Source organism: Danio rerio, chromosome 15 (assembly GCF_049306965.1).
Source record: "Danio rerio strain Tuebingen ecotype United States chromosome 15, GRCz12tu, whole genome shotgun sequence".
Taxonomy (NCBI): Eukaryota; Metazoa; Chordata; class Actinopteri; order Cypriniformes; family Danionidae; genus Danio; species Danio rerio.
In genome coordinates, this window is record NC_133190.1 from 10,247,501 (window position 1) to 10,261,077 (window position 13,577).

The following is a 13,577-nucleotide window of genomic DNA, read 5'->3' on the forward strand; positions in this document are numbered from 1 at the left end:
GTCTGTGGGTGCTGGAGCAGTGATTCTGGAGGGACTGTTTGGGAACAGCAGCTCCTCAACAAACCTGACAGAGATCGACCAAAATCTTGGCACACTTCCACAACTCACACAGCTCATAACGGAAAGCCGGAAAGCAGGTGTGTGTACTTTCAGAATTACACAATGCACTCAAGTTGTTTGTGCTTTACTGGTGGTATTCACTCATTAATAACAACGAAACCTTTTTTAATTATTACTATACCTCCATGCTTAGAACTGGGATTGTGCTACTCTTGACATTCACTAGGTGGTGCTGTGTAGACATTTTGCAACGGTCTGGTCTCAGTACTTCAAAGTATTAGGACATTTCAGGACCCAAGGATTCAGAACAGTCCTCTCAGCAGACCCCTGCGTTCCCCCTTCACTACAATCTTCTGTCCACCTTTATTATTAGTGCTCTCTGTGGGCATGTTAACCTGAGCTACAAACTTTAGCTGAAGTCAGAATTATTAGCCTCTTTTTGAACTTTTTATTTATTTATTTCCCAAATTATGTTTAAAAGATCAAGAAAAAAAAAAACAGAATGTCATAATAATAATTACAATAATTTCTAAGTGGCTTTGGTGCATTTTTCACTACACTATTTACATTTGCACAACAGTAATTGCATTGCAAAACCTAGCTGATAACCTGCAAAAGCACGTCACTTGCTCAAAATAGACTGGTCATTCCTCAAAAGCAAGTGTTGATGTCAATGAAAGTGTCAGTGTCATCAAGATGAAAAGTCCTGACACCAGTGTTCATGAACAAGATAGTCAAATAGTTTAGTCATGTTTTCATTATGACAGTTTACTTTGTACATTTTTTTTCCAATGCAAAAAAAGTCTTCAGCAAAAAAGATTTTGGTGACTCTTCATGAAAATGCTCCAGACAGCTCTAATAGCACAGCCATTTGAAAACTACGGTAAAGTTAGACATCACTGCATTTAGTGAGGTATCTGAGTACAAGACACTGAATATGTATGTTTCACATTTTTACTTGCTCTTTACAGATCTAATTTATTCACAGCATTGTGCAAAATAATAAATACACCCTTATTTACAACAAACAAACTTCTATTGGGCAGAGCTGTGCACAACTGTAAACAATATTGCAGTACATATTGGAACTGAGCCTACAACACATACAGGTCTGTAAATCATTCATCAAATTGTTCAATTTTGAAGACATTTTTAGAATAATAAAGATTAAATTTTTTTTTTTTTTATAAAATTTGCTTGACAGATTTTGACAACTAGTTCAACATTTTTGTAGCTTAATTAACCTAGTTACATTTTCTATGTAATTAATAATAAAATAATAGATGTAATAGGGCATTAAATTAAAGGTTTAATTAACTGTTTATTGTATTGCATTTTAACTTAGGAATGGATCATCTTTAGAAATGGAAAGATGATCAGATGTTCTAATTGAATTATTATATTTGCAAAACTTTGATTCACTCAGGAAGGCAAAATGGCTCGCAGGATTTGTCAAAACGCGTAGATTTATTTACAAATGCTCACTTGAAAGGACATCAATAAAATAATCAATTTAAACAACAACATTTCAACAAAATTGCACATATTTTTTGTTTCTCTTGATTTTTGCTATTTTTGAAAATGTTATTTAATATTTTTCCCCTAACATATAAATTCAGGCTTCTATTTTTTAAACTGTTGATGTAAGTGATTTTGTTAGAAAAGCTCCAGATTTGGCTTCAGTACCGACTAAACTAATGAATATACACAAATATAATATTGTAAAGCTTCCTATAGAAATATTAGTTTAAATTAGAGATTTGTGAGGGGTGTATTCATATATACAGGGCACTGTACTGTATTATGTTTGCAGCAGCAGCGTGGCATGTCTGTGATTATAATGGAAGTAGCAGGTCTCAGTATTTGCCATATAATCAAAGCAGCAGCAGCATAGCATCTATTCCATCTAGACCAAACACATCAACATTATCATATACCAGGCTAAATCCTGAGAGTGGTCATGACAGAAATAATCTAATGCTTCACAATCCCCACAATTGGTAGAAATTGAAGCAAAATCTGTTATAGTCCATTTAAAGCAATGCTAATAGATCTAATGGATTTGCTCTCTGGTTTAGGTGTGAGAGTGATCCTGGATCTTTGTGAGCTGGATCTATTTGAGCAAGAGTCAAACAATGACACTGCGGTTTGGTCCGGTGCGTCTGAGAGCATTCAGGTAATCAATGTTTTCCTCTAAATACTGTAGGGGATAAAATGAGTAACCAGCATCAAACAGTGTGTTTTAATTTCTATGAATGAATTCATTGCATATTAGAGTGAAATAACATGATGATATGACAACAAACTACATTTAAAAGAATATTTCACAAAATAAATTTAAATTAAAGCTGCAAGCAGCGATGATAGGGACATCGCATCCGGCCTCACTGCCGCAATTTAAGCCGATATATATATATATATATATATATATATATATATATATATATATATATATATATATATATATATATATATATATATATATATATAACCTGAAAAAATCACAGATTTATGCCAAACTTCCTCTTGTCAGAAGAAGGCGCTATAACTGTGACTCAACATTGGCATGTAGATGCCATCAGTAGAGGAATCTTATCAACTATGTGAATTTTCAGGCAGATCAGACATTGTTTGGCTGAGTTATATTAACTTCCTGTTTCGTGATGAATCGTCGAAGTTTGCGAGGCCGCCACGGACACGCCCTTCGAAGAAAACTCTAGATCTACGAAATTTAACGTCGCCAAGGCCTTCAGATGACAAATCCCAATTTTGGTGTTGATCCGATAAAATCCCTAGGAGGAGTTTGTTAAAATACAACGCCTGAAAATGGCAAACGCCACTTTGCCGCAGGAAGTTAAAAATAGGAAGTGAGAATTTGCATTTGTATTTTAAATGTTTGTTTGTAATGGTATGTATGTTTTTCATATTGTTAGATGTATATTATTGTATGCAAATGTTCCTGTTTATCGGCTTGTTAGCTGATTGTGATAATTGACTGCAGGTGCTGTGTAGAGCTGTTTGACTATTTCTGGAGTACTTCCTTTTGCAATGCTTTACCTGATGAAGACCATGTCGGTCGAAACGTTGTGATATTGACAATAAAATGTTTTTTTTGAGAGCTAAAGTGGCAGTGTGCCGATTAACTTTGAATCTTTTGCTACCAGTGTTTGAGGTGTGTGCCAATTTTTGTATGAGTTCGTGATTCGTAGCTCGGGGACCAGTGCGTCAAAAGTGCATAGGTGGCGCTATCGAGTCACTTTGCCACGCCCACTTCCGAAACCCATAACAAACGTGCATTTTCGCCACCTCTGGTGTGTGTGCAAAGTTTTGTGAGTTTTCGGGAATGTTTAGACCCTCAAAATTTCGATTCATTCCGGAGAAGAAGAAGAAAAAATGGAGCAATTCCAATTGGGCCTACGCACCGTTGATGCTCGGTCCCTAATTAGCCCATAATTTACTCTCCCTCAAGATATTTCTACAACTGGTAGCATTTGGTCATCTCAAACAATGCAGAGACAATAAATTGTTGACATGTCTTCTGTATCATAATTCAGCCATTTTAGGAAATGAGCCTCAAAACACTATTTTGAGTGGAAGTTGGGTTGGGGAAGATTAATTTACTTACACTATCTTCTGTACATTATTTCTGTCAGACGAACACAGTTGGTGTAGTTTTCAATCCTCATTATCCTGGCTCATCCATGTTGTATAATGATGTTGGGTAGAGGCCATTTAATTTAAGCCTTCAATCGTGCAAAAATCTGTTACAAAACAAACCCATATGCTGCTACGGGGTTAACACGTGTCTTATAAAGCAGATCTATGTCTTTTTGTAACAAAGAAAACATGTAAGAAATTATAGTCTGCCTCGATCCAGCATCCACTCCAAATTGTGTATTAAACCATGATTCTTTCCATACAAAGAGGTTAATGTGCATATAGATAATTCTTCTCAATCTCAATAATATGTAAATAGCATCTCTGGAGTGACAATTCATCACTTGTAGCATTGAAGTGACAGTAAGCAAACGGGTCATGCAAGGGTCACATTACTGCTGAAGATTCTGTTAACCCTTGTGTGGTCTTAGAATTGCGTATATTACAGGAGTGTTGGGGTGTGCATGTGTGTGTCCCAGTATTTTTTATGGTGTAAAAATGTAATTATGAATTATGTAAAAATGTATCCATAATAAGACATCAATTGTTTCCCAAATGTGTACATCCTTGATGAAAATAGAAAATGGTTAATTTTTAAAACGATGGGGTTACATTAGAAAAAAAAAAAAAAAAAAAATATATATATATATATATATATATATATATATATGTATATATGTATATATGTATATATATATATATATATATATATATATATATATATATATATATATATATATATATATGTATATATATATATATATATATATATATATATATATATATATATATATATATATATATATATATATATATATATAATATCAAGATTATATTGTAGGCGATATGGCGATATGCTGGGTCAGTTGGCGTTTCTGTGTGGAGTTTGTATTTTCTCTCTGCGTTCGTGTGGGTTTCCTCTGAGTGCTCCAGTTTCCCCCACACTCCAAAGACATGTGGTACAGGTGAATTGGGTAAGCTAAAATTGTCCGTTGTGAATGAGTGTGAATGGATATTTTCCAGAGATGGGTTGCAGCTGGAAGGGCATCCTCTGCGTAAAAATATATGCTGGACAAGTTGGCGGTTCATTCCGCTGTGGCGACCCCAGATTAATAAAGGGACTGTAAAATAACAGTATGGAATTTTTTTATATTGTGGCAAGTCTGTCTCTAGAATCTTATGGTAAGAGTTCATGTTTTATGTCAATATTTCTTACTCAATTTTTCATGAATTATTATTTCCCTCTCCAGTACTCATTAAGGTATTGGCTGGATCACGGGGTATCAGGATTTGGGATCTGTGATACAGATGCAGCTTTCTCAGCAAAGGTAAATGTCTGGAAACACATTAACGTATCTTGTTTGGTGAAAAAAAAGTGTGTGGGTTTTGTTTGGAAAAGTGATGTGAAGCAGGTTGTTTGGACACCCGGTGCCTATTTAAAAATCAATGTGTATTTATGATTCATAGACCCTAATGGAGTGGAACAAGCTGATGCAGGAGTTCAGCTCACAAGATGATGAAAGGTATCATGTGTTCCATAATGGTGATCAATTCCTAAAGAATAAAGTCTTGGTGTAAAATGGAAAATTGCGATGACTTTAAAGAAGCAGTTCACTTCCTGTTGATGGTGACCATTTACTTCCATGGTATTTGTTTTACCTACTATTGAAGTCAATGATGATAATCAAATGTAGCTTGTGCAATTTTTTTGTTTGTTTTAATTCAGTCCACATAAATAGTTTGCAACCATTTACTTTAAAAAAAGTTTAAGTAAATATATTGAATTATTTTTTCAGTGCATACAGGTAAGGAACAATTACAGGGAAGCAAACTACTCCTTAAATCCTTGTAATATTTAGCCTCTAATCTGAACTTCATAACACTGTATTAATAATGCATTTCAATAAATGTGCAGCGTAAACTGTTTTAATGCAGGTAATGATGATCTTATCTCATTCTTGCAGAATATTGATGGTGAGGCAAACAGGCAACACTCTTCCCGTGCTCAATGTGTCCAGCTTTGCTGGTTCACTAGTGGAGCTAGTAACAAAGTCCCTGATCCCTCCATCGCACCATCCGCTGTCTACCGCTGAGGTGGCGGAGGCCATAGAGGTCAGTCTGCAGATGCCACAGAGAGACTGGCCAAGCTGGACCGTGAGTGGACTATTCACTGATCTTACTTTAACACTTTGGTTGTGTTTACACTTGTTGTTCAGTTCTCTTGGTAATACATTTAGTCATTATTCACTTAGTGTTCACAGTGTATTTCAATTCAATTTATGTTTATATGTATGGCACTTTTACAATGTAGATTATGTCAAAGCTGCTTAACATAGAAGTTCTTGTAAATTGAAACAGTGTCATTCTAGTTTTCAAAGTAGAAGTTCAGCTTCAGTGTGGTTTAATATTATCTGCTGAAAGTCCAAACAATGAAGAGCAAAACCATCGATGTGCAGCTCATAATAATCTTAATGTAATAATAAAAAACTAACCTAAAGTTCTAAGAGAAAGAAAAAAGCTGATGTTATGGCATACATTTTGAGAGAGAATGAAATTTGAGAGCAAACATCCAAACATTGTGTGTTGGATTGAAGAATTTTATTGCATATGTATTGAATATATCGAGAGGCAATTTTAGGATTTTCATTTTAGGGGGGCCTAATATTACTTTTATAAGTAGCAATTTAATAGTAATACACTTAAAAATGTTTGTTTAATATGGATTGTATACTAGTATTCCACTGTACTACATAGGCAGGAACAGCCATTTGAGTGCTGAATATGCCAAACAGGTTCAACCCCCCAATTTACTGTTGTAAAAACCACTTTCTACATTCAAGTGCAATTATTGTTTCCATGTATTAAATAAAAGAAACTTTTCCAATTAAATGTCACACATATTAATATTTATTTTAAAACTTACGGGCTGATTCACATATTTCACGATCTGAATAATAATAATAAATAAGAAGTATTTTTTTTTTTAACTCTAGACAACACTTGATGATGCATCTGTCAGTGCCTCAGTAACAGTTATAACGAGTACATTCTCTAGGTGGTTCCGGCACTGTGTTTAATCCTTTCTATGCAAGTCTGCATGGTATAGTTGATGCCACACAAATTGTAAAGTGTTTAATATTGGTAGTTCATTTTGAAATAAAAATAGCAAAATGCTCGTTAAGAGTTACTTTTTTTCCTGCCTTTTACATATCAAATTAAAAGGGGACTGAGGCTATAATTTTGTCTACAGTTTATGAGCTAATCACAAAAGTTTTAGGGGGGTTCAGTAGAAATGTTGGGGGACTATAGCCCCCCTTAAATAGGCCTAGCGATGCCCACATAAGCATCAATGAGAAGTAAAGCCCTGGCTTGGTGAGTTGCCATTTCTATGTGGAGTTTGCATGTTCTCCCCATGTTGGCGTGGGTTTGAACTGAGTAAGATGAATTGAGTAAGCTAAACTGTCCATAGTGTATGTTATGTCCTTGTCCTCCAGGTTGGGAGTTGAGCTTTGGGCTAATGACCCACCTCGCTAAAATTAGATGTTATGAAACACCAATATGGTGCAGCTAAATATCAACTTCAATATAAACGAGCCTGGGAAAAAATAAGGATAATGCAGGCTTAAGATATGGACAGGCACAGCCACTGCGAAATTTTCTTAAAGACTTATACATAGTCCTTGTGACTATTACAGTTACAAAACTATAGGGAGAAGGAAAGAAATCACTTTTATATAGGGATGTGGTGAGCCTTGTTAAATCAGTAACTAAGCTGAATGAATAGATGAATGAATGAATGAATAAATGAATGAATGATTGAAAGAATGAATGAAAGAATGAATAAATGAAAGAATTAATTAATGGTCAGGTTTAAAATAAAATCCGGCTGAATTTTCATGCTTCTTTTCATGCACATCCGCACATTTTGTAAACATAGTTTTAAACAAAAATTCTGCAATAACGTATACTTCCTGTAATGTTTCTTTTAACTCTGTCTAATATACTTTTGTACTGTTGAATTTGTTATGCTGTACAGGAAATGTAGATTTGTGCATTTTTAACCCAGACTACAGCCATAGATTTAATCAGGAAATACTGACATACTGTATTGTGGTTAATCTTTTTGATAATCTCGTTTATGATCAGCAACACAAGGACTTGTTAATCTGATGGCGCTGACATGTTTACTGACACAAATACTTTTGACAGACACGTTTCAAGAAATAGATATACTACTTTGCAAATATTAGGACATAATTATAGAAAAACAGCAATATTGTATAAATGGGTTCTGACATTTAACCTTATGGCTTTGGGTCTTGTAATCTTGTAAAATGATCCTTTTAATCCAAACATAAGGAGAGTTTTGGTCCTAGTTAGTCTCATAGCCTGAGGTGCAGTATGTTTTCATCTTTAGTAAACTATGAACACACATTCCAGTTGGCGTTTCCAGTAACCAAGCTTCCACGAATAGTCGAATACTTAATGCAAGCATCATTGCTGCTGACTAATCATTGCTGTTCTTAACTTGTGGTTAGATGAGGTTTCTTAGTATGACATGTACACTACCATATATCATGCTCTCAGGCAAAATAAACTAAATATATTTTGTTTGTTAGGTTTATTTATTTAATTTGATTGCTGCTATTGGGGTAAATGGGAACTTAAACATATCATGATTATACCCAACTATTTCTGATATTTGATAACCCTTATAAAAGTACCTTTGCACCCTTTGATGGTCCATTTAAGTATTAGTAGACTGTCTGCTTAATATCTTGAATGCTCCTTCAACAGACATTTAATTAACAATAAGAAACTTTGCAAGTACAAGTCAACCGACATAAACCTTAACCCCAACAGTAACAGTCTACTTATAATCTAATGATATTAGTTGAGGTGTAGATGCAATGTAACTTAAATTCAACAAGCGGACCATCAAAATAAAGTGTGACCAAATATGCTTATCATGTTCACACTGAATTGCAAGGGATAGTTATGGTATTAACAGGTTTAAGGTATAGATAAATTATGAACAGTTAGTGGCATTGGTAGGTTTAAGGGTGCATTAATGTTATATACAATTCTAGTGATATGAAGATCAGGCTTAGAGCTAGGATTCGTGTTATGGGTTGGTTACATTTAGGGCCAGTGTTTTGTTATATAGTAAGATTAACCACAGCCATATCGCTCTGTAGATCAAGACTGGTTACTCAATAAAGCTAAGCAGGGCCTGCAGGAGGCGCCTAACCTGCGGTATGTGTGAGTCCTGATGCCACAGTAAAGTAGGGGATACTATACTGTCAGTGAGCGCCGTCTTTCGGATGAAACGTTAAACCAAGATCCTGACTCTTAGTGGTCTTTAAACAAATCCCATGATATTTCAGTCATTATTTCAGTCCTTACCCATCATGGCCTCCCAATCATCCCAATCCACAGAACTGGCTCTATCATTGTTTCTCCGCTCCCCATATAGCTGGTGTGTGGTGAGCGCGCTGGCGCTGTTGTCCTGTGGAAGTCATTCCAGCATCCAAGTGGATGCTGCACACTGGTGGTGGTGTGGAGAGACCCTCCTCAAGACTGTGAAGTGCTTTGGGTGTACGGCCATACACAATAAATATGCTATATAAATACACATTACATTACATTATGTTACGTTAAGGGTTGGTTAAATTTGTGAACATATGTATTAGTATTATTGGCAGGTCTAAGGCTTGGTTTAGGTTGAAGGTAGGTTTACTGGTTTGAATATGTTTTAAGTCTGGTTAAGGTTAGGGACATTATTAGTGGTAGGAATAGGTTTAGGGGTTACCTAATGTCAAATAAAATGGTTCAAATTAACAATTTGAATGTTATTAGTTAATAAAAATATGTTTTAAATTATTCATTTAAAAGAAAAGAACAATCCTGTACTTTATGTAACAATGTGACATGTTTTGATTAATGATAGGTTGGTGGAGGAGTACCAAGGGAGCTGAATAGAGCCATTCTACTTCTGATCATGACTTTACCTGGAACACCCATCATCAAATATGGAGATGAGCTCAGTTCAGCTCAGGTGAGATGAGAAATATTCCTCAGCACACCACTGATGTAGTTTGAAACTTCAATTTTTTATACTAAACTCTAAAACAGTATAGAATTTCTTCATTGGCATTTGATTATTCAAAGTATTTTTTAACAATCATGGAACCTTTCCACAGAACAAAGCTTTTTATTTTATAGTGGAAGACTTGAAACATTTTCACGCTATAAATGATACACAAAAGTACTTTTCTCTCTATTTACTCAGACTGACGGTTCTAAACTTTGACAACTTTTGTTCCTCTGTTGGACACAAAACAAGATATTCTGAAAAAGAAAGAAAAACAAACAGGTTTAGAACAAGTGGTGGATGAGTAATTAATGAATGAATTTACATTTGTGGGTGAACTATAAACTGAAAAGGGAACTGAAAGTGTTTCTTCTATGGCATCACTACTGCAGGCTAATTTTAAAGTCAGCATAAAACGGAAGTGAAGAAAAGTCCCTTTCCTATGTGAATTTACTGAAGATACTCGATTGTATATACAGTTGAAGTCAGAATTATTAGCCCCTCTTTCATTTTTTTTCTTTTTTAAATATTTCTCAAATTATGTTTAACAAAGCAAAGAATTTTTCACTGTATGTCTGATAATATTTTTTTTCTTCCGGAGAAAGTCTTATTTTTTTATTTCGGCTACAATAAAAGCAGTGTATATATATATATATATATATATATATATATATATATATATATATATATATATATATATATATATATATATATTTTTTTTTTTTTTTTTTTTTTTTTATAGTCTACAGAACAAACCACTGTTATACAATAACTTGCCTAATTATCCTAACCTGCCATTTAACCTAGTTAAGCCTTTAAATGTCACTTTACGCTGTATAGAAGTGTCTTGAAAAATATCTAGTAAAATATTATTTACTGTCATCATGGCAAAGATACTATGTAAATCAGTTATTAGAGATGAGTTATTAAAACTACTATATTTAGAAATGTGTTTTCTTTGTTTAACAGAAACAGGGGGGCTAATAATTAAGGGGGGCTTATAATTCTGACTTCAACTGTGTTCAATGTTATTTTTGTTTTGTTCTTTTTGTACCTTGTTATTTTGTTTTATTTTATTAAAATGTGTGTGTGTGTGTGTGTGTGTGTGTGTGTGTGTGTGTGTGAACACCTGCAAATATTGTTTTGCTACTGAAAATATTTTATGGTGCAACGTTTTACATCTTTGAGCCAAGCCATCTTTCTATTTTTGCAAGTCTATTGCATCACACCGAGGAAATACATTTCCACAAAATAATAAAGTGCACAGATACAGCGGAGAAAATAAATATTGAACACGCAACCATTTTACAAAGAAAACATATTTCTAAAGGTGCTGTTGATTTAAAAAGTTTTTTCTGGATGTTGGTAACAACCAAAGAAATCCAGATACGCAAAGAAAACAAATCTATTTACTTTACAAATTAAGTTTTATGGAATAAAATAAAAATTACACAGGAATAAGGTATTAAACACATAAAGAAAAGGAGGTGTAGAAGGGCAGTGAAAGCCCAGACAGCAGCTGAAATCTCTCAGAAGTTAATCAGCAACCCTCTGCCCTTTCTCTTCGTAAATTAATTTCAGCTGCTTCAGTCAAACGTCTACATTAGCAGGAGTAGACATTTTAGCAAGACAATTATCCAAAACACAAAAACTCTCAAATGTTTCAGAGAAAGAAGTTAAAGCTGTGGAACGGACCAACCAATTACCTGATCTGAATCCAAAAATAGAAAATACAAATTTAAGATCTGATAGACAGAACCACAGAACCATCACAATTTTAACACTCTGTTTAAGTCTGTGAAAAACTCATATGACTTCCTTATCCATATAAGAGTAGTGTTTAAGCTGCCATAACTAAAAAAGCTTTTTATATAAAGTACTAGTATTAAAACGTGGACCAGGGACGGCCAATAGGAGCGCATACTTTGGTCCCCTGGACTCTGCAATGGTTATGGAAATTCGAAATTAAACTAAAACGAACAACTACAATTGGCTTAAGATTGGCTATAAAAATTTTGGAATTGCAACCAGCACAACCTGGAAAGTAAAAAAAAAAGTATTTAATTCGTTTTGGTAGTTCAGTACTTTCTCCTTGTGTCATTTCATTGTTATTATTTATAACAAATTTTTCTGATTTTTTGTTTTGTTTTATTTGTATGTTTGTATAGTTTGTGTTTTTACCAAAATCTGGTTTATTTCCATGTCAGCAGCTCCTTTAGAAATACTATTCCCAGGAAAAATATGATATGTTCAATACTTTTTTACCCCAATGTGCACTGTTTATAACAAGTGAAAATAGTGAAAAGTGAATTGATTCTGAATGTTTATGTGAGACTTGTTTATGTATTAATGTGTGCATTTATTCCAAAATTCATCATCAGGGTTGGAACCGGCTCAATCAACCTCTAGCTCTTTTCCAATCCCTGAGTCAGTCTCGTGCCCGTGAGGAGGCTCTTCACTTTGGCAGATTCACCTTTCTATCCTTCAATACCAGCCTGCCATCCTCGTCTGGTCTCAATACTACAGACACACCTCTGTTAGCTTATCTGCGTTCCTGGGGCTGCGTTCACTTTCTTGTGCTGTTCAATTTGGGATCTGCACCTCACACCATGGACCCAGACTGGGCACCCAGTCTACCTGAAGGCGGAGTGTTTGTAACTAGCACAGGTCTTGACCGATTCGGCCCTGTGTCTCTAAATACAATCAAAATGCAACCACATGAAGCCATTGTCATCAAACTGTTCGAATCTGACAGCTCTTCCTGAGAAGAGATTACTGTGTAAAAGATCGTCTGGAGCCATATTTACAAAACATCTTAATGCTAAAAGTAGCTAGAAAATCTTAAAAATAATGGGCAGTCCTTAATTTAGGACTCATAACATTTTTTGCTTAAAGATTATTTCAGTTAAGACTATAGCTCCTAAAATCAGTGACGTGTTGGGGTAGCAAAGAGTCTCTAAGTCATAAGATCAAAATGCTAACTCTATTAAATTCCCTTTGCTGACAATCTGCTTTGGAGTTGTTTTTTTAACTTAGCCAACATTTGACCACAGTGAGCTTTTATTATGTCATCTCCTTAATCACAGAGTTATTCCCTTACTGTAATAAATATATTTTCAGATTCATTTTGTTTATTTATTTCAAACTACACCACAAACTGACAACAAAAATACTTTAAATATGTATATATACACTAAGGGTGCTTTCACATCTGTAATTCGCTTAATTTGGTCCAGACCAAGAGAAATAAATGATACATTGTTGCATCTTCTGCTGTCTTTGGGTCATTTTCACACCACACTGCTGGCTTTGGTCCGAACCAGTTTAAACGAACCAAAATGCAGTCATCTGACAAAATCCACATCTCTAATTGGCCAGATGTTGTTGAACATATTTCCTGAACTGCTTATTAATTGGTCAGAATTCACGTGCGGGAATATGCCAGTGAACTCCCGCAGGTAAACAAAACCTTTTACTTCGGAGGGACGACTGCGCTGGTTGATTGTATCCCTGTTTTAGACAAACTATACATTACGAAAATAAAGGACGGCCGCGGCTGGAAAACAGTGTTTAATGCATCGCTCGTCACTTCAGGAGGAGACGTGAATTAATTTAGCTAAACTGCGACATGGTCATCTTGCGTAAATATTACCAACGATCCATCAGGTAATGTTTTCCCCTCTCTCTCTATGTTGGTAAAGCACTGTCAACAAATATTTTTCCTCCACATCCCATAATGCACAGCGCATCGGCCTACGGCAGCTGA

At 34.8% G+C, this 13,577-nt stretch overlaps 1 protein-coding gene across 1 annotated transcript in view; it reads left to right on the forward strand.

The window, feature by feature from the left end:
* Nucleotides 1–13,077, forward strand: part of si:dkey-202g17.3 — a 16,842-nt gene extending 3,765 nt beyond the window's left edge. The window contains exons 3-9 of the mRNA XM_001343230.7: nucleotides 1–137; nucleotides 2,139–2,236; nucleotides 4,968–5,045; nucleotides 5,185–5,240; nucleotides 5,682–5,871; nucleotides 9,668–9,775; nucleotides 12,193–13,077. The exon at nucleotides 1–137 is cut by the window's left edge and continues 28 nt beyond it. Coding sequence (XP_001343266.1) covers nucleotides 1–137; nucleotides 2,139–2,236; nucleotides 4,968–5,045; nucleotides 5,185–5,240; nucleotides 5,682–5,871; nucleotides 9,668–9,775; nucleotides 12,193–12,576 — 1,051 coding nt within the window. The 3' untranslated portion in view covers nucleotides 12,577–13,077. The remainder of the gene's footprint in view (nucleotides 138–2,138; nucleotides 2,237–4,967; nucleotides 5,046–5,184; nucleotides 5,241–5,681; nucleotides 5,872–9,667; nucleotides 9,776–12,192) is intronic.
* The last annotated feature ends 500 nt before the right edge of the window (nucleotides 13,078–13,577 follow it).